Consider the following 26,375-nt stretch of genomic DNA (forward strand, 5'->3'; position numbering starts at 1 on the left):
AGCAAATTAGGTTTCATTTTGAAAGTCCCCTTGCTGTCTATAGATCTAACAAGAAACCCCATGCCATAAAAAGAGCCAAAATGATGGATTTGAGTAAATATATCTATATTTTTTAAACTTCAGTGGGTTATTATACATACATATGGGCATCATATAATAGTTCTTGTGCCTAAAAGACTGCAGTTACGGGTTAAGGCCATATGTCAGATTTTTTCAGATTTTAGCAGAACTCTTGAAATAGTTAACAGATACATGCTTAGTAGCTGGCTGGACTGAGGCTTATGGTTCCAAACCCGAGGTCATTTACATCAAAGATTGCAATCCAGAGGAACTGTCTGTGTTCTTAATTAAAACTACGGAGAAAAAAGGGAGTAGGTGTAGATAATTTAATTTTTTCTCAATGCTTTTATTTGACCAGTCCCCGCACTAGTATGTAATAGGGTGTACATACCTGAGAGTGTTGGCAATATTGCAAGGACACCTCTTGTTGCATTTGAGGCCGTAAAACCCTTCTGGACACATTCTTTCTTGGCAATAAATCCCTTTAAATCCAGGGTCACACATACACGCTCCATTTACATGATAACACTTTGCACCATTTTGGCAGTCACATCTTTGTGCGCACTGAAAGCCGTATGTCCCAATCGGACACTCTTCTTGACACCTGCAATGAAAGACGTGAGACAGGATCCAATCAAATGCTCGGTCTAATCTGCTTATGACTTTTACACGGGAATGTTTTTGTTAATGAATGAAGTACGAAATCATTGCTCATTTATTTAAGTAACATACTGTGAACTGATGATATCATTGAGCGTTGTGATATCTTGGGTTTGTAAATTGCTGCGAACTGAAAGTGCGTTAATCTCTGTCCAATTATATCCTGCAAAATTTGCATTAGTTAATATTACCTTAGTTAACAAAGTGCATTCTTGTTTCTTGGACCTTGACAATTCCATTCATCAAGCATAAGAAATTGATATAGAATGAGATACCTTATAAAAAACCCCTCAAGTTTGTTTTCTCTTTACGACTGAAGGATTGCGCACCTTCCTTAGAAGCATATGGTCCTCTTAGTAATAATGAGGATTGAAAGGAAACATGGTCTATTAAGCAATATTGAGTAAAGCGTTCTCCAGCAACGCAGAGTTTTACTTCCCCTCCATGCTGTCATTGCACCAGCTTTGTACCAACTAGGAGAAAATATACTCCTTTGTCTTTTGTGTGTGTTCTGAGTAACTAAAGCTCAAATTTGCTTTTAATCTCTTACTCCAGGGATGCTCAGTAGTATAAAATCTCAAGACAAATCACTTCCATGCTCCTTAGTGTAGTATCTTTTCCAAAATTGCCAACATTTTTAATATTTGATACACATAAAAATGGAACCTGCAAACACTATACCCAGATTGCTTTAAATTGCACCTTCCATGCACTGTTTAAAATATTTCCCTACTGGATACATTATGAAATCTGCCAAAAAAGTCTGTTTCATTGTCCTACACAACCAGGTTGAGCGTTCATAATATTTCCTACTTTGAAAAGCTCAACTAAGGTCCTAAAGCAAGCAACTGATTCTGTGCTTGACAAAATTCTGCAATGAGTCAGTACTACAGTTTACATGATCCACCGTGAAATACAGATATGCCTTTTCAGTTAATAAAAAAAAGAAAAAGAAGTCCAGAAAAGCCCAATTCCCTTATCGCATGGATGCCAGATATTGGAAATTGCCTATCAGCATTAATTTAATCCTGAGCATTGATTAAAGTGTATACTGTAAACTCAGTGGATAGAGGCAATTGTTAAACGTCTTTCTGCAGGTCATTTCACAGCTGGCAGGTGAGAGTTAATATAATGATCAGTAATAAAAGATTAATGTGTGATGCAAGCCAGGCAAAACTGCAGTGAACACAGTCAGTATATAAGAAGATCATTACTTTTGCAGCTTCAGATTATCACGTTTTACTAAAAATAAACGAACAAAGCAAAAGGCCTAGCTAGTGATTTAATTGCAGCAGGCATCAACACAGTTGTGAGTTCCGCAATCTGAGTTCAGGAGTTCCTTGAGACCCAAACTGAGAGCAGCCGGTGACAAACAGCCCAGAGAATCACCGGCGGTACTGGCAGCTAATCCTGCTGCTCTCAGGGTAGCTCAGCTGCAAAGAACCGGCAAAGAATGGGTAACGTTAGGACTGAAACACTTAAAGCAAATGAAATGCAATGAAGAACGTATTAAGATGCCTTATGTCTCCGTTGCTGTATACGGCTCTACTAGTTAGCGGGAGAGCACTGTACTCAACGAGATGAATACTTAGTCAATAGTGCACTATATCATTCTATATTTATAGAAGATGAAGCATTACCTAGCAGGGAGAAAAGCATCTGGAAATGAAATATTGACGACCTAATCCATTTACATAATTAGCCTTTTTCTACTAACAATTTAACCAACTTATTTATTTGGAGATCAAGCAGCTACCGCTAATGAATTTTATACAAAGAATACTAATAATGACTCCTCTGGAACATAAGAATAATCACAGCAGGAATTAGCTTTCTACTTAAACATCTTTCCTTTGCAACATATCAATCTAATGTGTCCATAGCACCATTAACAACCAGATACATTGTTCAATTAAATTACAAAATGAGCTGCTAAGCCCTAGTTATGTTTCTTGTTTAATTTACATTGCTTTCTGCCTATCTGGGGAGATCCGTATTATAATATCCACTGAACTTTAATATGTACTATAATTATTTGGGTTGGGATAGGATAATATGGCTGTCACCTGTAGAATTAATGGAAGCAATTTCACAAAATATTAAACATAAGACAGCCTGCTTAACAAATTAACTTAGTACATACACCTACATTTTTTCCAGAGAAATTTTTTCATGGAATAATGCTGTAAAGTCTTTTAGGCTTGTTGGTTTGTTTGTTTGTTTTGAAACAGTGATCACATTTAGGTAGCACAGACAAATATTACGAGCCGTTCAAAACACACTAACGTGGAGATTGCCGTTATGTCGATAAAAGATGCGGATACAAACACAACAGGAGCATAACTCTGCTCATATTGTTATAATGAATGTAGTATTTATTCTGCTAAGATTCAATCTTTAGGCTTAATGGCAATATGGAAAACAGAGCTAAACCAGTATGTTCCCTTTTCCTGTCAGCCATCGAATTGTTAGACACCTCATCCTCAGCTTCCAACTGAGCTTCTGCTATTATTCCTTTCCAGTTTGCAAAACATACATTTACATGACAGATCCAGTCATTTTAGCTGCCTGGAGTTATTAATAGTGCTTGCCAGATAATTAGTGTCGTGCCAGTTCCTGGAATACAGGGAGGGAACCGAGTGTGGCAATTACACTTACATACACCTTTGTGACCATTTCATCCCCACAAATATTTATCTAAATATATGTTATTATCTTCTGCACAAGAAGATGAACTATGGTATCATATAGTACCTACTGACAATTTAAAAAGATGATAGTAGATGAAATGTGTTTATGTTGTTATTCACAATATCTTTTATTATTAAGAAAATTTTTTCAGCGCCTTGTAAAATTTTAGAGAAAACACTATTTTGTTGTGCAGTAGCACTCTTCTGTTATACTTGCACTTCCACCGTAACGCTGCAACCGTTGCATGAGATCCCAAAAGTAAAACAGACTTTAAGATAAAGGGATGCTGACTAATCTGTCCCATTGCCCATGCTGCATGAACACATAACTAAGGAAAGTAATTTAGACTTTTTAAAGACATTGTGCCTGCTCCTGCCCTCACTGCAGTCAGTGAGCAATCTACATTAGGTAACTGGAGTTAACAGCAAGGGGAGGGCACGTGCGCCTGTTCGCAGCAAACCGTTCCAGGCAACGCGCTGTCCTAGCCCAAGCGAGAGGCAGAACTCCGATTGAGCATAATGGGCCTAAGGTTTCACTTCCCTTATTGAGGGCTGACTAAGGGCTGATAGATAAACACGTTTTAACCTTCTAAGAACCCATTTGAAAGGTGGGAATTTCTAGGCTAATGCAGTTTTTTCCTGCTGCTAGAAAAGCTTTTCTGAACGGCTGGTTTACCTGACTTGCTCCTGTTCTCGTTCACCCTTCTCACGCCTGCATTTCTGCTCTTCTGCCTCTCCCTTCAGCGTCTCCCTGCTGCAGGAGGGGGCAGGAGAGCCATTCCTAAGGGATTTGCTTGGGTGCAGGTCCACACTGAGACCTTCCCTCAGCTTCTTTTCCACCTCTTCCAACTGCTCATGCCTTATTTTCTCCCTCCCTGCTTCTATCTTCCCGAGCCAAACCTCTCTCACATTTCTCCAAGTACAGATCTGAAGAGCCCACACTCCCTTTGCTCAAGGACAACTCTTGTGAACTCTGTCTCCTGTCTGGAGATGGAGGTCCTCTTCAGCCTTCCTGAGCATGGCCAGGGCTGGGGACGGCTGGCGACTGAAGTGGGGTCACCAGTGTAAGTGTCCAGGCTGCACAGTTGCTTCCTTTAGTGAAATTGTCTCCAAAAGGAGAGAAAGAGAAAGCTGTGGTTAGCAACAGTAATTACACGGTACCCTATGGCTGAAATCACTGTCTCCAGATGGGGAATGGGGGAAGAGAGACGCACTGATGTCTTCTCCACTAAATTAATTTGAAATAATTAGTGTTTCCACCATATTTAACAACATGCAAATTATGACATAATATCCAGAGTCCCCTCCAACTACCGCTGTCGATAAAACGGAAACAAGGAGCTTCCTCACTTAACAGGAAAGAACACGGCCTTCCGAACCCCGGCGCAGCGCTGAGCGTTGGTCTGTTTGTGTGCTATAAAGACTTGCTGATCATACAATGAAGCAAGAAACGAGAAATTCCAATGAGCTTTCCTGCATAAAGGTATAATTGTAGCATATGTCAGCATACTGATACTAGCTTGTTCTAGCTAATAAAAAAAGGGAAGATGCAGGAGAAAGGGCTTTAGCATTGCGTACACGAGGGAGCTGTGCCCGCGGTCTCTGGAAACCCTGGTGACACAGTCCAGCCGCTGGTGACAAGCGCCTGTGAAAGGTTGTTTAACTGCAGCTTCCCCACCACCGTTAGCTCCGCCGGCAGGATTAGCCAACACGTGTTACAGTCCCACCTTGATTTTGCTGTGTAGTCATTTTGCTAAATCCATGACGCCTTTGTAAAACAATATTATCACCTTTTCTGATCGATTTATGGGTGACGGCTCTCGTTTATAAATTTTGAGGATTTATCACCTTTTGTTGGTGTCTGAGATGGATCAGTGCTGCAGCAGCACAGAGAGGCTGAGGGAAACATTAAACTGCTGCATTGCTTACTCTTGAGGATATTAATTTGTATAAATATAGTTCATTTACATATCTTGTAAACATGTAATGCTCTCTATTAAATTTATCACTGTAAATATCTAAATTAAATTTAATCCATTAAATTTTAAAAGTTATATTAAAAAAACCTGTAAATGGAGAGCATTGCCAATAAAAAGTAATAACATTGCCACATTTATAATGCTTGAACTGCTTCAGAAGGATGAACCTAATTGGAGCAATAGAAACATAACATCATTTTTCAGAGAGTAAGATTGTCCTAGAAGGGATATAAATATTGCCAATCCATGGTTAAAACTAAAGGATTTTGATTTTTACCTGTCTCCTACATAGCCAGCTGCACAGACACATTTTCCTGTCACGGGATCGCAGTGTCCTCCGTTGTGGCATGGACAGTCCTGGCTGCAGTTAATTCCAAATGTTCCAGGAGGACACGGCTGTGCGCACACCAGCCCCTGGTAAGGTTACAGAAAGAGTAATATTTCAGTCAACATTCATAATGCAATAAATTTCTATATGCGGCTTGGATATTTATAGTCCTTCTTGCTAAAACTAGATCTAAGTGTAGCAGCAATATTTTTTCTGTTTAAGATGGGCTAAAGACAGTCTCAAAATTCTGCTACCAGAGTAAATACCTGCCTACCCTATCTCCAGAAGGGACTTTTCTCGCCACTGTACAGTCACCGATAATTCTCTTCTTTGGATCTTCCCCGTGAACTGCAGCTGGGTGGCAGGATATTCACTGCCCCTTGAATAGACGCAGGAAGGCTTGGGAGAGGTTAAAGGCAACCAGAGAAGGTTACAAAGCTGGGGTTTTTGTGAAACAGAGTCAGAAAAGTTGTTGGACCTACCCTGGGTAAGTGTCACAAAGCGAACGTTTGGGAAGAGGGGGATCGTTGGAAAGGCTGCATGGGGAAGATGAAGTTCTGCTAGTTGTGATAGTCTATGATGATCCTCCCTGTTCAGATCGCCCCACTCCATCCTAGAAGACCAGATCCAACTGCTGGAGAAGTCTCTACTACTCTTAGATCCTACCTACTTCATTACGTCTATGCTCATGAGGCCCCACACTCATCTCCTCAAGCAGCACAAAAATGACAAAATGCCAGTGCTTTGTCTAAGCCATGGAGGAGGCAGGATGGGAACAAGACACTGGGACAGTTGCAGAAAGCCACCAGTGATGACACAGAAGCATCTTGACTCTCCACACCAGCAGTGCAGCAGCCTTTTGGCCAGAAAAAAGTGATTTTGCAATGGAAAATCTGCTTAATCACTGAACACTGGCTGGATGCATGATCCAACAGGCTCCAAGCTCCTCATCCCCAACCTTGGAGACATATCTTAGTCCCTGACCTGCCTGAGCTCCACATTTTGGTGGCTACCTCCTTCCCCCATTTTGTTCTCCCAGCCATCTGCTCTCCTGGCTCTTCATTCCAGTCTACCCTAAATCCTTGTTGCAGACTCCCTTTTAGTCCTTCATCTGGACCCAAATCCCCATGTCTGAGGTATTTCCTCCTTCCCCTCCCTGCTCAACCATCCCGGAAAGTGAAGACGGACTGTCATTCTTGATTGTGCACCCTCGAACTGCTCCTCAGGAAAAGCAATTGCTGGGCAAGCCTTGTTCCAGATGTTCAGCCCCAAGGCAGAGAATGCTTACCATGGGTTGTGTCTTTGGAGAATTTATCTGCCAAGCTCAGGTGGTTTCCCCCCAAGTATCACATAACTCTGCCAAGTATCAAGGCCTCAGAAGGATTTCCCTAGACTTTCTTAGAAGTTGTATGAATGTTTTTTTATGTAAGCAAACATAACAACTGAGGCTGGCATCCAGCTGAGTAACTTCAGCCAAAACAAGTCTGGCAGTGCTGTGATCCGAAGTTGGGCCCTATAATGAATGGAATACGTTTGGCAGCTGTAGGAAGCGGTGCTGCCGCCAGTGCCATGCACAGCACAGAGTCTTTGATAGAAACGATGTTTTTCTGTCCCTATTATTATTTTGGTTTAATCTCTCAGAAGTCTTATTTCCCTAACCACACCCCAGGGGCTCTGAGCTTTGAACAAGGCACGTATTAGACAAAACTTATACAAAACATAAACCAGGAACATAACGGCTGCTTTCACTCCTTGGGGATCTCGCTCGACAGTTTGGGAAGTTTAGCAAGATCAGCAACCCCAAAGTGGAGAGGCTGCTCTTCCATGTAATCATAAACAGATACTTCAAACCTTTCCTGACCAGTGATAGGTGGCTCCTTGGCTGTAAAATAGACAGGTTGGCCTCAGTTCAAGAACATTCAGATTACAGTGTTAAAAAACTGGTGTCTCTGGACTTGAGTAATACACAACACTATATATCTGAAAATGTAAGTATCCATTTATCTTGATAATAAATACTTTCTCTCTTCACGTCTCAAAAGGAACAGGATTTCTATCAACAAATGATGAGAAAGCAATACTCTGTGATGCATCCCCCCGGAGCCAAGAGAATCTTTAGGCATACTCTTTGCATTAATATGTACTAAGGGAATCCAAAACATCCCTCTCTGGGGGATCAAATGTCAGACCAACATTTCCTGCTGCTTATACATCTAATCAGTAAAGTTCACCCCATCAGCACCTTTTTTCAAGGCCCTGATCTCATCAGCTTCTGCTTTTGACAGCGTTTGCTATATTATTACTTTTTTGTAGTATAGAAAGGATTTTTTTCTGCTCCATTTTCTCACACGCCCCTATGTTTAAAATCCACAACAGAAAGAAAAAATAGACAAAAATGCGGATTATAGTTGCTTCATAAAGCCCAGAGGCAATGAGAAAGAAGTGATTAGCAGAAACATGGCACCATGATGCAGAGCCTTCAGGATGGGATCTGGGACAGAACAGGGTGCGTTGCCAGTGACAAATGTTCTGTCATGTAAGGAAAGATTGCTGCTTTCCTGAGCACGGACATCCAGTCCTTCAAAAGCGTTTCTGAGAAGCATTGTAAATACTAAATTTAACTTCTCTCCTCACTTCCTGAGAGTGCTTGGAGAATTTAATACTGCAAATGAGAAAGATGTATAGAATTAAACCTGTAAATAGCTAATGAGGCCCTAAAGCAGCCACCCGCTAACTCCCACAGCCACGAAGACACAGAAGTGGAAAAAGCCCAACATCATAGTATGCTGGAAGCCACATTTTGTTGACTAGTTCAACAATATATGCTGTTAGTCATCATCCTCTTGGTGAAAAACCCATGGGACGGTAAAATCTCACAGGACACAGTTCGTATAACTTGCTGTGCTTCTGGGAGAGTCTGCACTGGGTGGGAGGAAACTGGAGGAAAGAAATATTACAAGTAATAAAAGAAGCAGGCTTTGAAGATGGCAGATCCAAGGAAGAACTTAAGAACCCTAGAATTTCCTCCTATTCAACTTGTTGCCTCTCCTTGCATACCCCACAGGCAACCAAGCCCCTAAGGGAGCTGAGCTGCTGTTAATAAGCCTACCCCAGGAAAGGATAAAAGTCTCAGCTCATCCAGCAGCAATAAAATCCAAGTGGATTTGCACTTGTATAAATCCAGGGAGAATTCTCTCCTTCCAACATGATGGTATATTCAATACATACGTGCAGTCTCAAGCTTCAAAATCAGCAAGTAAAATTCCCGATGTCAAAGGAAGACTATCCATGGTGTGAAATAAAATGAATGCTGTCTAGCAATCCCATCTCGCTTGCTCGTTTACAACCCACTCATGTCTCACTTCCCAAACCATTCCAACCACCAAGAGTTAAAAATATAGCATGAAAAAAATATCTTTTTCTCGCTCTGTGTACTGAATTACCAGCTTTTCATTAAAACCCTGGAGAGACCCTTTATACTTAAAATCTCAACATTTACAAGCTGAGTGCTTTTACTTATAATTTCAGTTTCTTTCCCCGGATTACTTGATCTCTCTCTTCAATTTTCAGTTATGCTTGTTTCAAACATCAATTGTTAACTCTAGGGTTTCTCTGGGGACAGAGCAGCCAACAACACAGTTTTCAGGAAAGTCTCTCTGGGCCACTAAAAATGCAGAGAAGAAACTCCGAGCTGTAAGGAACAGGGCAGAAGTGGGCCAGAATACACGACCACAGCTGCTGCGCAGCCCCAGTGCCGTGGTTCTTCCTTAGGGTCTATGCTGCATCCTAAAAGACCTCGAAAAACTTCCTGCTCTATTCTGATAGTCTTATATCTCTTTAGTGATTTTTTAATATTGCAAAAAAAGAGATAAAATACAGGTGAGGAAGAGTACAGCCAAACAACTCAGATCCTCAGAAATATTGGCATGCAGAAGATAAGGGGAGGTGAAAAAAATACCCTAAAAGTAATAGTTTTATGTTAATCACTTTATCGATCACTTCTTAGGGGTAGTGCCAGAATGGACGGATAGGCCCTCAAAAATATTTCAATTGCTTCCTGTATGTTTTAGCTCCAATACTTTTTAGGAAAGAACCTTTTCTTTGTCTCCACTGAATGCCAGTTGAGGATAAGATGCCATATTCTTACTTAAGTTTCTGAAAAGTTTTGCCTGCTTTGTCATTTGTCATCATCTCCTTTGCCATGACTGGCCAAGTTAGAGAGGCTCTAACTCTCGAGTGAGAGATTTTCCGTACACAGCTGCTATGTGCAGCAATGTTCTTCTCCCACGTTGCTGCCCGATAGTCACCAGAATCTCCTGGTTGGTACTTTTTAACTTTTTAACTAAAAGCAGATGTGTGATCAGCATTTGCTGTACTAATCCAAAGGAACATGAACATCTTTCTCAGCCCTGAAATGTTTCAACAGGTATAAAGTCCACATCAGAAACCAAAGTTGTATGATGATCTTCAGGGTCTTCCACGTATTAAAATAAAAAGTCACGGTAGTTGTATGTATTAAAATCCAGCAAGATTGCCAAGAGACTAATTGTCAGATACAGGAAAAATGCCAGGAAATTTAGCGTAGCTAAATGGTATGTAGGCCTGTGAGACTTGGCAAACCCCAAGAGAGTTAATTATTACATTATTGATAAAGTTGAGGACTTTGCTTTCTTGACATAAAGGATTAAAGGTTAGGGCAATTTGCTCTCTCCAGCGCAACCCCTGATGCAACCAAATCTATTGCAATCAATGGGAATTACGCCTGAGTAAGGACAGGACACGGAACTGGTCTCTGTGTCCTATCTTTAGTCCTGCTTTAACAACTGCCGGAGCCACTGAATCCCCCTGGCTTCTCCCTCTCTCCTGAAGGAGAAACAGGACAGGGCTTCTGACAATGCTGAGCTGAGCTTTGAGCTTTCTGTCCCGTATGAGGGTGCAGGGAATATTCCAAGGAACTGGAATTCAAAGACAATTCTTTTGCCTCTTCTCCCACACAGAAGTGTAATGAGTAGTCACTGCTTGGTTTACTGTTGTTTGTTTAACTCTGTGATGGTAGCTACCAGCCGTAGGCTGGTGGCCTGTCTGCGTAAGTGCTGTGCACACCTAACAAAGGTGGTCCCAGTTTCAGAACTGTTACAGCCTCGTGACAAGAAATAGCAGATACGCATCACAAGCACACAGGGAAGGTGTCTGCTGAGACAGCGAACAATTAACTTCCTATTCCAATCTCTAACTGAGGGATGAGTATGAACCAAGTACACACCATCCATCCAGGAGGACAGGAGCACTCTCCGGTGATGTGGTGGCAGACTCCTCCGTTCTGGCAAGGGCAGCGCAATTCACACTGAGCTCCATGACTGCCTGGGGGACAGCGCTCTTCACAGCTTTGTGGAGAGAGAAGAAACAAAAAACCAGAGAGATTATTTAAAAGAACTTACTGGAAACAGTAAACGAGGAAAATCCACAACACACGTCATCATGGGAGTCCTTATGCAAAGTATGAAAACTCAGTAAGCCTCAGCTGGCATTACAAATTAGCCAAGATTTCTTTTATTTCTGCTGGGGTTATTTATGTGCCGTGGATCCAGTTGTGGAAGGCTGATGCATGTGTGTAATCTTTATGCGTGTACCAAATTCCACCCCTCTCAACAGGACAACTCATATCCACTAAAGCAGGCCAGGAAAGTAAGAGTTGCAGGATGAAGCCCTCAATGTGAATTATGTGACATGGCAATAAAAGAAGCTGCAAATAGAATAAAAGGATGGGATTAAAATGCTTGAAATTTCTCCAGTCACTTCTAAATGTTAACATTTGCAGTGTATAATGGACTGGCAAAAACTCTGCATCATTTAAAGGCTGTTTAAACTTGTTGGGTCTCTCTCAGTACTCATGGGAAGCCAGTGTAAGGCTGGTCCCTGCAAAAACCAGTCTCCTACATTTGCATATCGGTGCTTTTCAGCATCACCTCTCTCTGATCCCAGGCTCTGAAACTACAGTAGGTTCTTCCCCTAACTGACTATCATCTGATGAGGATGTTCATTCAATATTTCGGTGGTTGGCCCTGCAAGTACTTACTGCTGAGAAATGAGATAGTAATGTCAATGGAACCACTCCTAATAGTAAGCAGAGCCTTTAACAGTGAGCGCTTCCAGGACTGAGGTCACAAGTCTATGAGGAAATCAGGTACTAAATAAAATATTCAAAAGGCATATCACTTATTTATGAGGGTTAATATTGTCTTTATTTTTCACCTTCCCCTTCATGCAAGTCAACAAATAATATTAGACTGCAGAAAGTACTAAGTCACCTGCGATAGATCTCCAACCAAATTCAGCAACTAAATTCTCTTTCCCCTTAAATAATTTTGAAAAACATAATTACTTCTGAAAGTACTGAAAGATCTCTAATGAGAACTGATGTTACACTGTGGGCAATTTTAAACAAGGAACTATTGCTTGCTGTCCTAAAATTAATATGCAGATTTTGTGAATCCTACTGGTAAACTTCCAGTGTGGTGGATGGGGATTTAGCTACATGATTCTCGTTAAAGTTAATAGGAGTCACACCGCTAAATCCCTGCTCACTATGCTAAAAATTTACCCCCTAGATAGTAAGCTGATATAGTTAACAGTAATGCTTCCTCAGTTAGATTGAAAGTCAAATAAATTGGGGATGGTAAGTCCCATTTGATACTGCACTGGACTGCTAATGAGTTGAGTGTCCAATTGCTTATAAAAACTCAACTGTAATTTGGATTGTATTCACATACGGAAATTAGGAGCAGGTACAGTTGTTGTACAAGCTGGAAAATATAATGGATTTTTAAGTTCACTTTAGCACTAAATTTTATTTTACTATGCAGACAAGCATAATTACCAGCAAAAAAAGATTTTCCTTTAGTTAGTCTCTCTGACATTCCGTTACCTGATTTCTACAAAGGAAAGCGTACAATACAGAGATTGCGTAAATTTTGCCAATTGCTCATTGCATTAAAAGCGGTCACAGCAAGGCTGTTAAAAGATGCAGAGTAAAATACACCTATCATTGAACTTACAATACCCCCGTGTATCCGGGAGCACAGTGACATTCTCCCGTTTTATGGTCGCAGGTAGCTCCGTTGTGACATTGGCATTTAAACTGGCAGCCCTTGCCGTAGCTCCCAGGGTCACAGAGCTCTTCACAGCGCCATCCTCGGTACCCATCTGCGCAGACGCAGGCGCCCGTGATGGGGTTGCAGAGAGCTTCGTTCTGACACTGGCAGCGGTTGCTGCAGTGGGGTCCCCAGTGATCGCTATCGCAACCTGGAAAACATACAGTCGTTTACCAAGATGATTAGGAAAGTGCATCGCAAGCGTCTCATCTCAGCCTCTTACGCTTAGGTCGGCAAGCAGGCAGAGGCACCGTTAATACCAGGAACTGTCTAAAGGGCCCTCAGACTTTCGAAAAGCACCCCCCTGATCCACTGATGCATGCAAGGAGACAACAGCTCTAGTTATATACCTAAATTTGAGGATTTGTTTAACACCCTTATTGGATCAGGACCTAAATCTTTTAATATCCTGTTTCTTAGTGCTCTTAGATAGCTGGAAGGAATGAATTTATAGTGGAATTAGATGCAGAGGATCACATCCTGACTGCAGTGTAGTTAATGGCAGGTAGTACTGCCAAACAAATCCTGTAGATTTAACAATGTCATCAAATATTGTTTCTTTGCACTGTTCCCATAAGATAATAAATATGATAATCTAAAGAAGACTTTCTTCTTTGGTGGTGTTTTTTGGTTTGGTTTGGTGTGAGGGTTTTTTTTCTCAAATAAAGGGGTGGTAGGGAAGAAAATAACATTGGAGATGGGATTTCATGAGGCTGACCAGGCTTAGGGATGAAGGTATGGAGTGTGTATGTCAGGTAATTTCTGTGCTGGTAACAGTATGTGCTAGCACTACAGAAGGCCCCCAAACCCTGCGGCCACTGGCGCGGAGTGGAGGTTCCCTGAAGCACAGTGAGATCCCTTCATGTGACAATCCTGCCTGATCCCTTCTCCTTGTCTGCGACCTTATGCGGGATGAGAGAGGGAAGTCAATGCTACAGAAACAGCTCGATCCTGACTTGCTATAGAAACAGCAATCAGCACCTGCAAAACACCCGCTTTATACGTATGCGTACGAAGCAGGCAGCTCAGGGCAAACACCCGGAGGTTAAGGTTTCCTCAGTAAATGGTCAACAGAAAAACAAGGATTCCTTCAGTAGTCCTACCCTCCACTTAGCAGCCATTCATACAGCTACGTCAAGGGTGAAAAAGTCATCATGCTATTCAGGATAGAGTTGCTGGCAAAATCCCTGGTAAAGACACAGTTACAGATCATTTTCCAGGTACAGCTGGATGTGCTCAGAGAGCTGGTTTCAATTATTCCAACAATTCTTCCAGTGTAAGATCCACTGCCACGCAGGAAAGGAGTGTGCAATCCCAGCACCACAGCAGTCTTCACAAACGCTTCTGTTTGCAAACATGTAAACTAATCCCTGCGTGACACTCGCTGCTTCTCAGGCCTCGATCTCTGCTTCCAGACGTAGCAAGGTAAATGTAAAGCCCAGTTAAGCCTGATGCTCTTGTCCTAGAAATTTCATAGCCCTCCCCTTCTATGGCACATGGCTATGAACCCACACTGGATGACTATCAGTTAATTCGGGCAATCTTTTTGTCCTTCTTCTTGAGAAGCAGGGTACTCATTGGTCAGTCTGAGGATACTCAGCAGAAAAAGAAGCGAGGCTTCACTCAACTCGCGCTACTGATTACCAATTTACAAACTTGTGTTTCTTGAGCAAGAGTGTCAAAGGCCAAAATAAACCCATGACAAGACAATTCCAGGCTGTCCCAAAGGATCTGCAGGGTCTTACAGGATGCACACGTAGAGAGATGGTTTCGCAGCCTGCAGAAAGCGGAGCATGCAACGTACCCCTGTGCATCATCCTGCTTGTGCCTCACACAAGATATTTTATTGCTTTGCCTCATTTTTCCCACAGCTGTAAACAGGGATGATAGCTCCTCTCTTACACCGCTGGGAGCCGAGCAAACAAAATCTTACTCTTTATAAGTCTTAAATTATTACTGAGAATCTGTGGAAAGAGATGATCTATCTTTATTTCACATAGACACTCGCTGAGGCTCTGTAAGCCTTCTGGGGCAGGGAGCAAATCTGCTGGACCTGATGCAGTTTCCCAGCAATTTCCATTCCAGAAACACTGATTTGTTTTCTGCAGAACTTGAATGTCAAGGGATGCAGTTCAACACCTCCACAAAGGGTATGCACACACCGGAACCACACGAGCATAGCCGATAGCCCTTTGCACGGGGATGTGGAATGCAGGAATCAAACTTGACTCTGCCTGCTTCAGGGACTTCATTCCTACCTTACCACACCTCACATTAAAGCCCTGACTGCCAGACTGTGCGTTGCTGTGGGCTGATATAATTACAGCTGCAATTAATTTGTTTAATAGGAATAAATAACGCTCATTAGAAGATGTGACTTATATCCTTGGTCTTCCATGTCTCAGATGAGCGCTCCAACCATCAGATTCGTCTGCTCGGTTTGTGTTTTTCACTTTGAAAGAAAGTGAAGGGTAAAGCAAACCTTTTTGAGGAAGGGAAAACCATTTCCCGTCATCAGCTCAAGCACCTTGTTTCACATTTACAGTGTCTGCCCCAAACACAACTCCTTCTATGTAAGTCAATCTTATTTGAACAATTATTTACTATTTATATTTGGTCACATGCTTGCTTTTTCCCTGTACCAAATTTCACTCCACAATCTAGCCAAAGGGAAGAGCAAAATGCTGAAGTAAAGAGCAGAAATTCCTCTAATTGGTTGTAAAATCATAAAACCCCAAATCTGGATAATAAAAGAAGCCTGCAGTGACCAGAAAACCAGCTGGCAGTTAGACAGATTTTTCCAAAGGCTTCTAAATACGAGGCATCAGTGAGCACACATTGCAACGTTCAGTATGTTTAGCTTAAAGTAGCTAGCCAAAATGTTTTAATTATCTATGAAATAAAACAGCTTGGCATACCAAATAGCTACTAAGAATGTGAATTTCATGGGGATTTATTAGGGAGAGGACATAAAAATGAGGATTAAAGTACATCCGAATATTCATGGAAGACACGGAAAAGAATAGAATTACAAAAAGATGGGGCTTGTACCATGTCTCATTCACAGTGCCTGCTACAGCCTTTGCACGTGTTAGGCTTCTTCTTATGTTCCCACAACTACGAGCAGGATTTAACTACAGGTCTCCAAATGGTTTGAAACCCGAGTAATACGATGTGTGTATAACCATGGTGAACATCCTGTTGTCTTTCCAGTGACAGGATCATATATACACAATGACATGTTGGCCTCTTCGGGATTTAAGTCTTTACCTCGGATGGTAAAGATTTTCTACTTTAACTATCGGTTTAAGCCCTATATATGTCACAATGAGCAGAGCCATTTAATGCCGTATCAATTCATCCACTGCTGTTTAATTGCAAAGGGAATTGAGTGCAATTTGTTGGCAATGTGTTAGTGTAAAATTTGTGATAATGAAATATCATCCTCACCTGATTTTACACTGCGGTAATCTCACATGAAAATAAGATCTGTGTTGCTTAAAGTTCATCAGTGCCTGTTGGCTTTCGTTTCCCCTTTCCTTTAAGTCCCACATTGCAGTGACAGACTATGGAGTTGCAAGTAAATTCTTTACCTACGTGATTTCAATAGGACATTACGTGATATTTACGTTGTGATAACTCACAGATCTGCAACGTGGTAACTTCTGTACCTTTACAAGGGTAGGCAGATACAGAGTTGATAAGCTAAATCCGAGTACTTATTCATACAAGTAATTCCTCTGAGCTCAGTCAGACCACTCGTGTGTGGGACTACTCAAGTGCATAACTAGCTATGGGAATGGGGTCTAATAGTTCCAGCTAGAAAATTAAAAACACAGAAGAAACCAAAGACTTTAGCAACCAAGATGTATTTTTTTCTATACACATCAGTGTGGCAAATCCTAGCTGGTGCGTGATAGCGATTCCAGTTTCTGAGCTACAGGGCAAAGCAGCCTCAGAGCCACGGAAGCCTGCCGCTCTCCAGGAATCTCCAGGATTCTCCTATGGGCACAGAGAGCCCATTTTAAAATACAGCCCAAGCCTAGCACGGTCTAATTCTGCTCCTGTTGATCGCCTCTATGTGCTACCATAATAGAGATAAATAATAATAGCAACACCATGCGAACAGAAAGCTGATTAAAGCTTACACAAGAGCTACACTGTAAATGCATATGCCATTAAAAATGTCAAAATGATACAGAGACTTTACTACACCATCAATAAATGAAGCAACCTGAGAGTGGCGATGTCAGGGAGGCACAAACGCTCCCTTTAGACTGCATGTGTGGATGTCAATACCAGGAGAGATGAGTCTGAAATAGCTAGCGCTCTCTTGGGAGATGCTACATCAAAGGGAGCTGCCATATTTCAGGTCACGTGCTAACGTTCCCTGGCAAACGTGCTAACTTACTCACTTTTTCTCCTTCGAAAATATGACTAGAGATTAATTGCCACCAATAAAAATGAATATAACTCTGTAAAGGATGATGCTGGGTGCCTGAGCATAATTACAGTTGTCTGCATACAGTGGTATGACAGGTGAAAGATTCATCCCTCCGTGGAACACTCGCTCGATACAGCAAAAGTGTTTCCTGCCTCTCTGCATGCCTACCCCCACCCCGAAGCCTCAGTGCCTCGTTGAAATGAGGGCTAATTACAGCAGGCTCTGCATATCCACCACTACAGCCGTGCGTGACATCCTGTCACCAATTCGGTCCTGTTAAATACACAAGGAGGGCACGCTGGAAGTGCTGCTCGCTCCCAAATGGCTGTTTTCCCCTCTAGGAGCGATTAATCGCCGTGTTCTGGGTCAATTGAGCTACCCAGCGTTTAGTGCAACAGCACACGTCGGGCACAGACGAAGCAAACGCACAAGCTTGAAAACTTGGCAGATAAAGAAAAGGAGTTCCCGGGAAGGGATGACATTTATCAAGTGACTTATGCCAACAGGAGAGAGTCGAAAGTGCTCTTCCAGTGCTTTTCCATCACTGCACAGATACACTGTTAATATGAAAACAGCATCTTCTATCACAGCAGCACCAGAATCTGTGGTCTTAAGGTCTAGGCTTATTTTGATCTCATTAGCATAAGCCTGCATGCGTCTCTTTTTATAGCTAGTGCCCAGTCCCGTATTCCAGGTGTGCAAAGTCAGTGGGACATTCATAAACACTCTGCAGAAGGCACAGCTGAAAAAAAAATGAAGTGGTTGCTTTTCTTAGCCTAAGGGCTCAGGGCCGTGTTTGGCTGACAGCAATCTTCAACTAATCCACGCTTTAAAGGAACTTTCTGCAAATTTGTTAAAGCACAGAATGTAGCTCCTAGTCAATAATCAATATTGATTTGAATATTGAAATGAATATTCCCAAATTCAGTCTGAAATGTTTAAATGAGATAAAAGCCTTTAAAAAATGGAAATGGGAGATAAAATTAACTTATTAAATCTAGGAGGGCATAGTTTAAGACAGATTATTTTAGAGTTTATTTTGAAATTAGGGCTAGATTCTACCCTTAATATAACTGTACTGCTGTAGAATGATTATATGAATACCAGTTTAGGTGACATGCAGCCCAGACTCTGGGTAGGGTTTTTTTTTTTGGTCTAATTCAGTTTCGGAATCTGCCTGGGTTTTAAATGTTTTGCCCACTTATGGCAATGATTTGCCCAGCTAATCCAATGCAGGAAAAGAAACGGCAAAAGCTAAAACATATGCCTGGATCTAGTGAATAAAAAATGAAAATAATCAATTAGTTTTTTATTCCCTGTACTTAGCCCAATAGGAAAATTATAGTCTCTGTATCGAGCTGATGTCTACTCACTGTACAAACATGATTCATTTTGGCACAGTTCAACACCTTCGGAAAGAGAAGCCAAGCCTGCAATAGGTTTAAACGAGAGGGAATCCCCTCACGACGAGAGTCCACACCACTTTGTGTCTGGCTCTGAGCAGCGCTGAGTCCCTCCCGTGCTGGCGCTGCAGGTAATACCGATACGCTTCTACAGGAATGAGCCAGGGTGCTGAAAAAGCACTTGCTGATCTGCTTGATTCTAAACCAGAAAACCTGTTTATCTTGTAAGAGTGTTTACATTCAGAGTTTCCAACACATTTATGGACCACGGCTGTCCTCAAAATAACCCCGATTTTCAGAAATTCCCTTCAAAAATCTTCCTACAAATGCTTAGAGACCAACATTCAAATTCTGTGGTTTCAGAATGAGAAAACCTCATCTATAGCACAGACACACGAGTGGGTACAGGCAGATTAGCTCAAACTGCAGCTGATTTTCTTCTTCCTAACCGTGTCAGGATACTGATAATCTGCCATGGGACAACATGTCTTGCTCAGGTCTTACAAATGAGAGAGGTCCTACAAGTGTCAAAGCATCAAATAGGTTGGATTTCTGTAAATAAAGACTTTCTTGGGGGACTATGAAGTTAGCAATAGATTTTAATAAATAATCCTGCTCCAAATATAATTTAGATTACCTGAAGGGTGTCACAGGCAGTTAGTTAGTAGCATTGGAAACAGCCAAGGTCAGGTTGGATGGGACTCTGAGCAACCTGATCTAGTTGAAGATGTCCCTGCTCATGGCAGGGGGGGTTGGACCAGTGACCTTTAAAGGTCCCATCCAACCCAAACCATTTGATGATTCTGTGATTATTCATTTTCCACTGTGAGATGCTTTGTCCAGTCCCTGACAACTTCTGTTATGCAGAATTTACTATCTCCAGTTTCAGGTTCACTCAATTTGTTGGCTTGAGGAACAGAGGTAAGGGAATTTTAACTTAAATCAGTAAGCTAAAGCAGTAGTTTTTGCTTGTTAAAGTACATTTTTACACCCTTTTCATTGAGAAGCTGGGACACCTTCTGTGTGCAGAGCAATAGCTTGAAATCTGGCAGAGCACTGTCCCACACCCAAGGGTGTGCTCATGTGTCCCCAGTGAAAATCCACCTGTACCGGATCAAACTATAAAAAATGCAGTGCATAGACACTCAGTGCCACCTCTGGATAATTCATTACCTACATTCCGCAAAGAGTTCCTCTGTATTAAAAGCAATCTGCAATTAAAGGCTTCAGGGACTTAGCAGGACTTCTCTTACAATTGCTCCTAGTATCAGCCATGGGCCACTGGCTGTTTAATCTCCATGTAGTAAGTGGTCCACGGAGAGGGTGACAGCCTTCTACTCTTAGTCCATTACCCACATGTCAGAGGTTTGTTCTGGTCCATGCTGATGAACCGTCTGTATATCAGCTTGATGACACTCTTGAAGGGATTTTTCATATTCTCCATTTGCTTTTTAAGGAAAAAAAACCAAGCCAGGGAACATCACACATAAATAAGGCATGTGACATATGAAGTTGCTGTCACAAAAATAAGAAAATGTCAGATTAAAGGTTGGAAGAGCAGCAGTAATTCAGTACTTAAGCTATGAATTATGATATTTTCTTTAATTATGTGAGCACAGGCTACCATTTACACGCCTTGGCATTTTCTGTCTTCTGAGCTTGTAGCTTTGCAGCCTTAAGGTTCCAAACATGGGTTTCTGTGCAACCGTGTATGCACTAGCATTTTTATCTCCAATGCCAGACTTTCAGTCACAGCACAGACAACTATAATGAAGAAAATGCCAGTCTCGATGTCTACGTCTCTAAGACTGCCCAGAGAATACATTTTGCATATGTAAATATGCATTTGTTAAACTATCCACCCAAAAAGCTGAGGTTAATCTGAGGCTGGCAGACCTTGCAGTCAATCTCCGTTTCCAAGTTTATAGATCAGTCCTCATCAGATAGAAAGGGCGAGATGGGAAGGGAATATCAGCTGGTTTTCCCCCAAATGGGTAGGCTATTACTCACGGGAGGAAATTAATCTGATTTTGTGTTTGTTTGGGTTTTTTTTTTCCCTAGAGACAGGAGGAGAGCTTTTCATCTTTCAGGAAAGATTGTACTGATCCTCTCTGAAGTTCATTGTCTGAATCAGATACGGAACATGTGGCTGATTTAGGTCATGATTTAATCTCAGATGATGATCTCATTAGTCATTGACTCTCCAACATGTGGTGCCTAATTCAATCACAGCGCTTTAGAGACCCTGCAGTTTACTTAGTATCCTCTGAGGAAACATTTTCTTTCCAAAGTAATCCTTGTTTAAAGAACATTCGTCCAGTATTCTGTACCTAACTGTACATTTTTATTTTGGAGAAATGAAAACAAAATCACTCTAAGTCAAAGAAAAGTTGAGTATTTGGATGTCAGCCTCGTCAAATCCCGTAATGAACTCACTATATTTTGGAAGCAGCAAAATGGGAGAAACAACTTCTACTCCTGACAGATATCAAAGTGTTGTGTTTTCAGAATTTCCATCATGAGCTATTTTGACAGAGGCTTCAAAAGAAGTGAAAATTAGAACACAAAAAAAATCTGAGAATATTTCCTATTTCTTTTTGTAGAAATTACCGCTCAGTTTAATGAGCCTTTAACTCTACTGACACTCTGGATGTTACAAGGAGTTTAAAATCATGAAACGCTTCATCAGGGAGTGACAACATTCTATACAACACTGGCGGCTTGTCTTCTCATTATAGTTTTTTAAAGAAGATGCTGCATTCTTTAAAATGTTTTTTAGTGTCATATTAATGGGAGGCAAAGTCTGTTCTTTAATTAGAATTTTACTGTGGTGAATTAAAAAATACATGGGCAGAGTATCAAGAGTCTAATAAAACTAAATTAAGATACTATCTTTCCTCTGTATGAAACCCAGCAGTCTTTGCTCTGGCAAAACTTCCATCAATACTTCATTATTATTGTCTAGGACAGGATTGTAATAATAAGATCTGCAAGTAACTTACTTCCAAATTCTGTCTTCCAACTGGGTAAAACATTCTCTCTATCTCTCTCAGCATCTATAATGGACTTAAGATGTTTTCATTGACTGTATCACGAAATTTTCCTGTAATGCCTCTGCACAGAAGCGCTACCGGGGTAGCAAGAAGGGGTAGAGACACATGTGGATATGCCTAAAACACTGCAGGACAACTATAGGGAAAGAGACCAAGCATCCTTCAACCGTCACGTGTTGGAGAGGCCACCAGAAGGGCCCAGGAGCAGCAGCAGCATTGCTCTAAGGAGACTCAAAGCAAACTCTGCAGAAGTAGAGAGAGGCCTTTGCCACTGGAGATTAGGATCTGCTGACACAACATCTGTGCCTGGTGTGAAACAGTTCAAAGGCTTATAAAAAGCTACGTGTAAGTATCCGCACATGCTGCTTGCTATTCTAAAGAGCGTACGGTCTTCAGCCGAGTGCTTAGCAAGGCAGAGTTGTGGGAGCAGAAACAAACCCTCTTCCCCTTCTCGTCCATTAACGCCAGTTGACTCTGATCCAGTTCAGGGCCAGACCAGCAGCCGCAGCAGGCTAGCCACGCTGCGTGCCCTTCCGTTGCATCCTCAGCAAGCTGGGCAGGAGAACATTGTCCATCACCCGAGGAATCTACCACGCTGAAAGTAATCTGATCCGACCACTGAAGTCACTTTTCCACCTTCTGCGAGTGCAGAGTGGTGTTTGCTGCATAGGATCGAGTGGGATCAACCCCATTTGGCAAAGCTCTCAGGGAGATGTGCTCAGCTCTTTGTTTTTCACAGCACATAAACTGAGCATCGGAAGGTCACCCTGCTGATGTTTTGCCAGATATGCAATATACCTTTATTTGCAGTTAAAGCAGTGCTTAAAGAAGAAAAGCTTCTTGTCACTAAACCAGCAAGCGTTAGAGAGCGTGTTCCTTCTCATTTCCATTCACACCCAGGGATGCATGTGTCCCTTCACCTTCGACTGCGCAGGTCGGCATGCAAATGAACACGAGCGAAAAGATTGGCCGATCAGCGGATAAAATGGTACTATCAAGATAAGCATATGGAAGAAATGCTACAGCTAGCTAGCCAGCTTCAAATTATACCATAAAGATTCACCTTCAAGGAGAGGTATAAGCACATCCCTCATGCATAACATAACACACAGTACTGACTCATCAGTCATTTTTAAGGTGGTCAATAAGCAATTTATTTTATTGCATTGATATTGAAACCCAAAGTAAACACTGTGGATTGTGGTACTTGGTTTTATTTCCAGCAGTGTAGATGTAGAGTAAAACCAACTGCTTCTTTCCCTTTGCCACAGTCCCACCCTAACGTCTACTACCTGTGCACTGCCCTTCAGCCAAATAATATCAGCTTAAAGGATGTTCTGCCCCAGTAACCGAATCTAGGAAAAATCTTACCTTCTCTAGTGTGAATTCTGTTACCTAAGGACTTTGGGAGAGAATTAGAGCAGCACAAGGCCTGGTGGCCTTTGAAATAGGGGTGTCTTTTATATCTAAAACAGTTCAAAGGCTTACAAAAAGCTATGTGCAGGTATCCGCACAAGCTACGTGCTGTTCTCTTTTCTTCTAGGCACACTTGAATCTTCACATGGCTCTTTAATGTTACCTAATGTCTTCAAGATATCTTAAATACACTGCTGTCTTTCTCTTATAAACCATTAATGGTAATGTCCCTTTCAGGCACATAAAAAGAAACAGTTTTTGAAAAAAGTCTTGCCCTGTGTAACCCAGTAAAAACTAGAATGTTCACTTATTGAAACTCAGCACAGTCTGTGCAAAACCTTTCTTATATTTACTAACAGAAAATAGCGAGTTTGAAAATATAGGGGGAAAAAAAAGCAAAAATACCGACATGCTAGAATATTATACCCTCTTTTCACTGTATTCAGACACTGAGATGTGGGATGTTCTGTTAATGAAAGAGTTCATCAGAGCGGTAGACAAATGCCACATAGCTTAATACCAGGAGTCAAAGCACGGATGGCTCTACATGGGCAGAGGACACACACCCCAGCACCAAGAGTTTTACTCAGTAAAATCCCCGAGTCCCTAAAGCAGCTCCTTAGACTGCAACACCGCTGCGGCTCTTCTGCACCACTTGTTCAGGACGTTAACGCTGAGAGAGCAAAGCCACAGGTCTCCTGACCTGACCCAGCAGTTCATACTCACATCGCGGCGACAAAAGGCACAAGCCCCAAGCGCTGAGCAGAAAATAAGGACGCCGCCACTGCCTGTCTCCCTGTGGCTTCCTCTACATATTGGTAGGGCTTTGGTTTCATTCTGGAGAGCTAGGCAGGAAGATAAAGTCTTGTCTCATAAATTATTGAGATTGGATGTCTAAACCTTGATATTTTATTTTGACTTCTGAACATGTTCAAATGCTGTTCACAGGAGCATAAATTAATGCCAATTTCTAAGCCAGAAGTTGCTCTAAACTGGGAAGTGAAACTTTTTGTTATGATGTTAAAAACAGACAATTCTTTAACTGTTCTACATTTTGAAAAACAGGATGATCAAAACCGTTCCTCCTCACAATCGGTTATGGGTTTGCTGAACTGAAATGTTTTGACAAAACCACCACCATATGGAAAGCAGTGCTTGCGGAACAGTTTCACCCATTGTGGATTATTGCATTAAGCAATCAAATGTCAGGCAGGCAGAAAACAGTAAATCATCACTCCACATGTTTTTTCCTCATTGTTTACAAACAATGTGTTAGTGCCTCCAGCATTATCAGTGGGTCAGCTTCAAAGAAACCAGGAAAATTTCCAGAGGAGCTCAAGTTCCCAGCTCTGCCGTGTCAGTTTTTGGAGGTTCAGTCTCACTTTTAGCAGTCCGAGAAACTGCCTATGTGAAACAGCTTTCTCACTGGATTAATTTAATTTCTCTCTTTTTTAGTGACAACTGTCACTGAAAAGTAAAAAGCAAAACAGACATACGTGACTTCCTGGCTGGATGGCAGCAGGGAAGCGAACGGGATTTTGCTGGAAGAGAACGCAGCATCTGTGCATTAAGGTTTTTAAATGCCAGATTCCCTATAAGGTTCAGATCTCTACATTTTCCTGGTGGCAGCAGAGCTGTATTTTAAAATGCCACAGGAGAAGAGAGAGGTTTTCAGATGAGACCATCATCAAAATTGTCCACTGCCCATGCCGGATGGTGCCCATCACAAGCCTCTTGAACTCAATCCAGTGCCCCTTACAGTCGGGGAATTTCTTTCTGTTGACTGTAATGGTCTTTGACAGGGGCTGGCCGTCGCGGGATACGTTAGTGCCACCTGGAAAATGACATTGATGCCACAACTTTTATGTCTCCTTTGCTGAGCAAGGTTCTCTGCTCACTGCTGAATATCTGAGCAAAGCAAACACTGCATGCATGCACCAAATAGTAAATAACTGATGAGAAGAAAATGCCATGACCCCAAAGTAGACCGTTTTCCTTGATGGTAAAAAGGAACCACCCAGGGAGATGTTGAACACTGCCTGATGCTGGTGTAGATGGTGATTGTGTAGTAGGTGGTGATTTAGGAATGCTGCTGACACACATACACAAATCTGATGACACAGGAAATTAGCATCCGTTTGTCTCCCCTCCGCCCCTTCGGAAGAATTTGCTAAATATAGCTCACCCTTTAAATATTTAAGGATATCTGCAGAATGTTGTTGTTTTTGAAAGGGTTCTTTCCTGACTGGATTTTCCTCATCAAGCTTAGTAATCAAGTTGTTTTATTTGGAATGGATAATTATTAGTTGAATAATTAAATATTCACAGAACATTACTGAATAAAATTCAGAGTATGCTGGTATAATAAAAAAATGACAATATGCAACAATTTGGGTTCTAAATTGTCCAATAAGATCAAAATATGTAGGTGTTTTGCACATTTAATAGAATTGCCTCCATCATCAAAGTCCTGTACAAACACTAATTCTCATGGTCCGTTTATGAGCTAGAAAACATATTTTTTCACCATTTCATAGAAGGGAAACTGAGAAAGTCAAATTACATTCAACTACAAAGCTACCCAGAAAGTAAGTGGTAGCAGTGAGAACAGCTCCAAGTTCTAAAGTCTAAATTTATGCTATAAATATTTTATAGTATATAGCTTCACTACATTTATAATTTTGTGCTGAATTAAACATATGAAAAATGATTATTTTATGTATACAGCGATTAATTTGTAAAGTATTTTTCTGTCTCTCATCAATAATAGTGTTTAAATAGTGTAAACTTGGTCCAAATAACATCACTGGTATGGAAACCGAAGCAGCGTATGGCTTGGTGCGGGACTCGAACATCCTGGGGAAGGTGCCCAGCCAAGAACCCCCCCGCTCCCTCCCGATCGACATCGATTCAGCCGGTTCCAGCTCGGCAAGTGACACTAAGTGACAAGCTTCAGCAATGTTGTCTTTAGCAGGGGCTAGGGGAGAAGCACCTACGTACCCGTGCCGACAACGCCACCGGTAAAGGCTCTTGCTACCCGTGGCTTCACTACCGCCCGTCATGGAAAAGGCTGGGTAGAAATAACAGGGCCATCTGCTTCATCACCCCTCTGATTGCAGAGTGGATACAACCTTAATAAATGCTTATTCAGCATAATGAGGCTCTAATTAAAGATGGCTAAAACAGTAATC

The 26,375-nt window shown here is 41.7% G+C and overlaps 1 protein-coding gene across 5 annotated transcripts in view; it reads right to left on the reverse strand.

The window, feature by feature from the left end:
• Window positions 1-26,375, reverse strand: part of MEGF11 (multiple EGF like domains 11) — a 283,185-nt gene that overhangs the window by 89,175 nt on the left and 167,635 nt on the right. For all 5 annotated transcript variants that reach the window (XM_054836544.1, XM_054836547.1, XM_054836545.1 and 2 more), the window contains exons 7-10: window positions 12,773-13,019; window positions 10,981-11,101; window positions 5,667-5,803; window positions 452-664 (exon numbers count right to left, since the gene is read on the reverse strand). In XM_054836544.1, the coding sequence (XP_054692519.1) occupies window positions 452-664; window positions 5,667-5,803; window positions 10,981-11,101; window positions 12,773-13,019 (718 nt within the window). The remainder of the gene's footprint in view (window positions 1-451; window positions 665-5,666; window positions 5,804-10,980; window positions 11,102-12,772; window positions 13,020-26,375) is intronic.

Source organism: Grus americana, chromosome 10, assembly GCF_028858705.1.
Source record: "Grus americana isolate bGruAme1 chromosome 10, bGruAme1.mat, whole genome shotgun sequence".
Classification (NCBI taxonomy): domain Eukaryota; kingdom Metazoa; phylum Chordata; class Aves; order Gruiformes; family Gruidae; genus Grus; species Grus americana.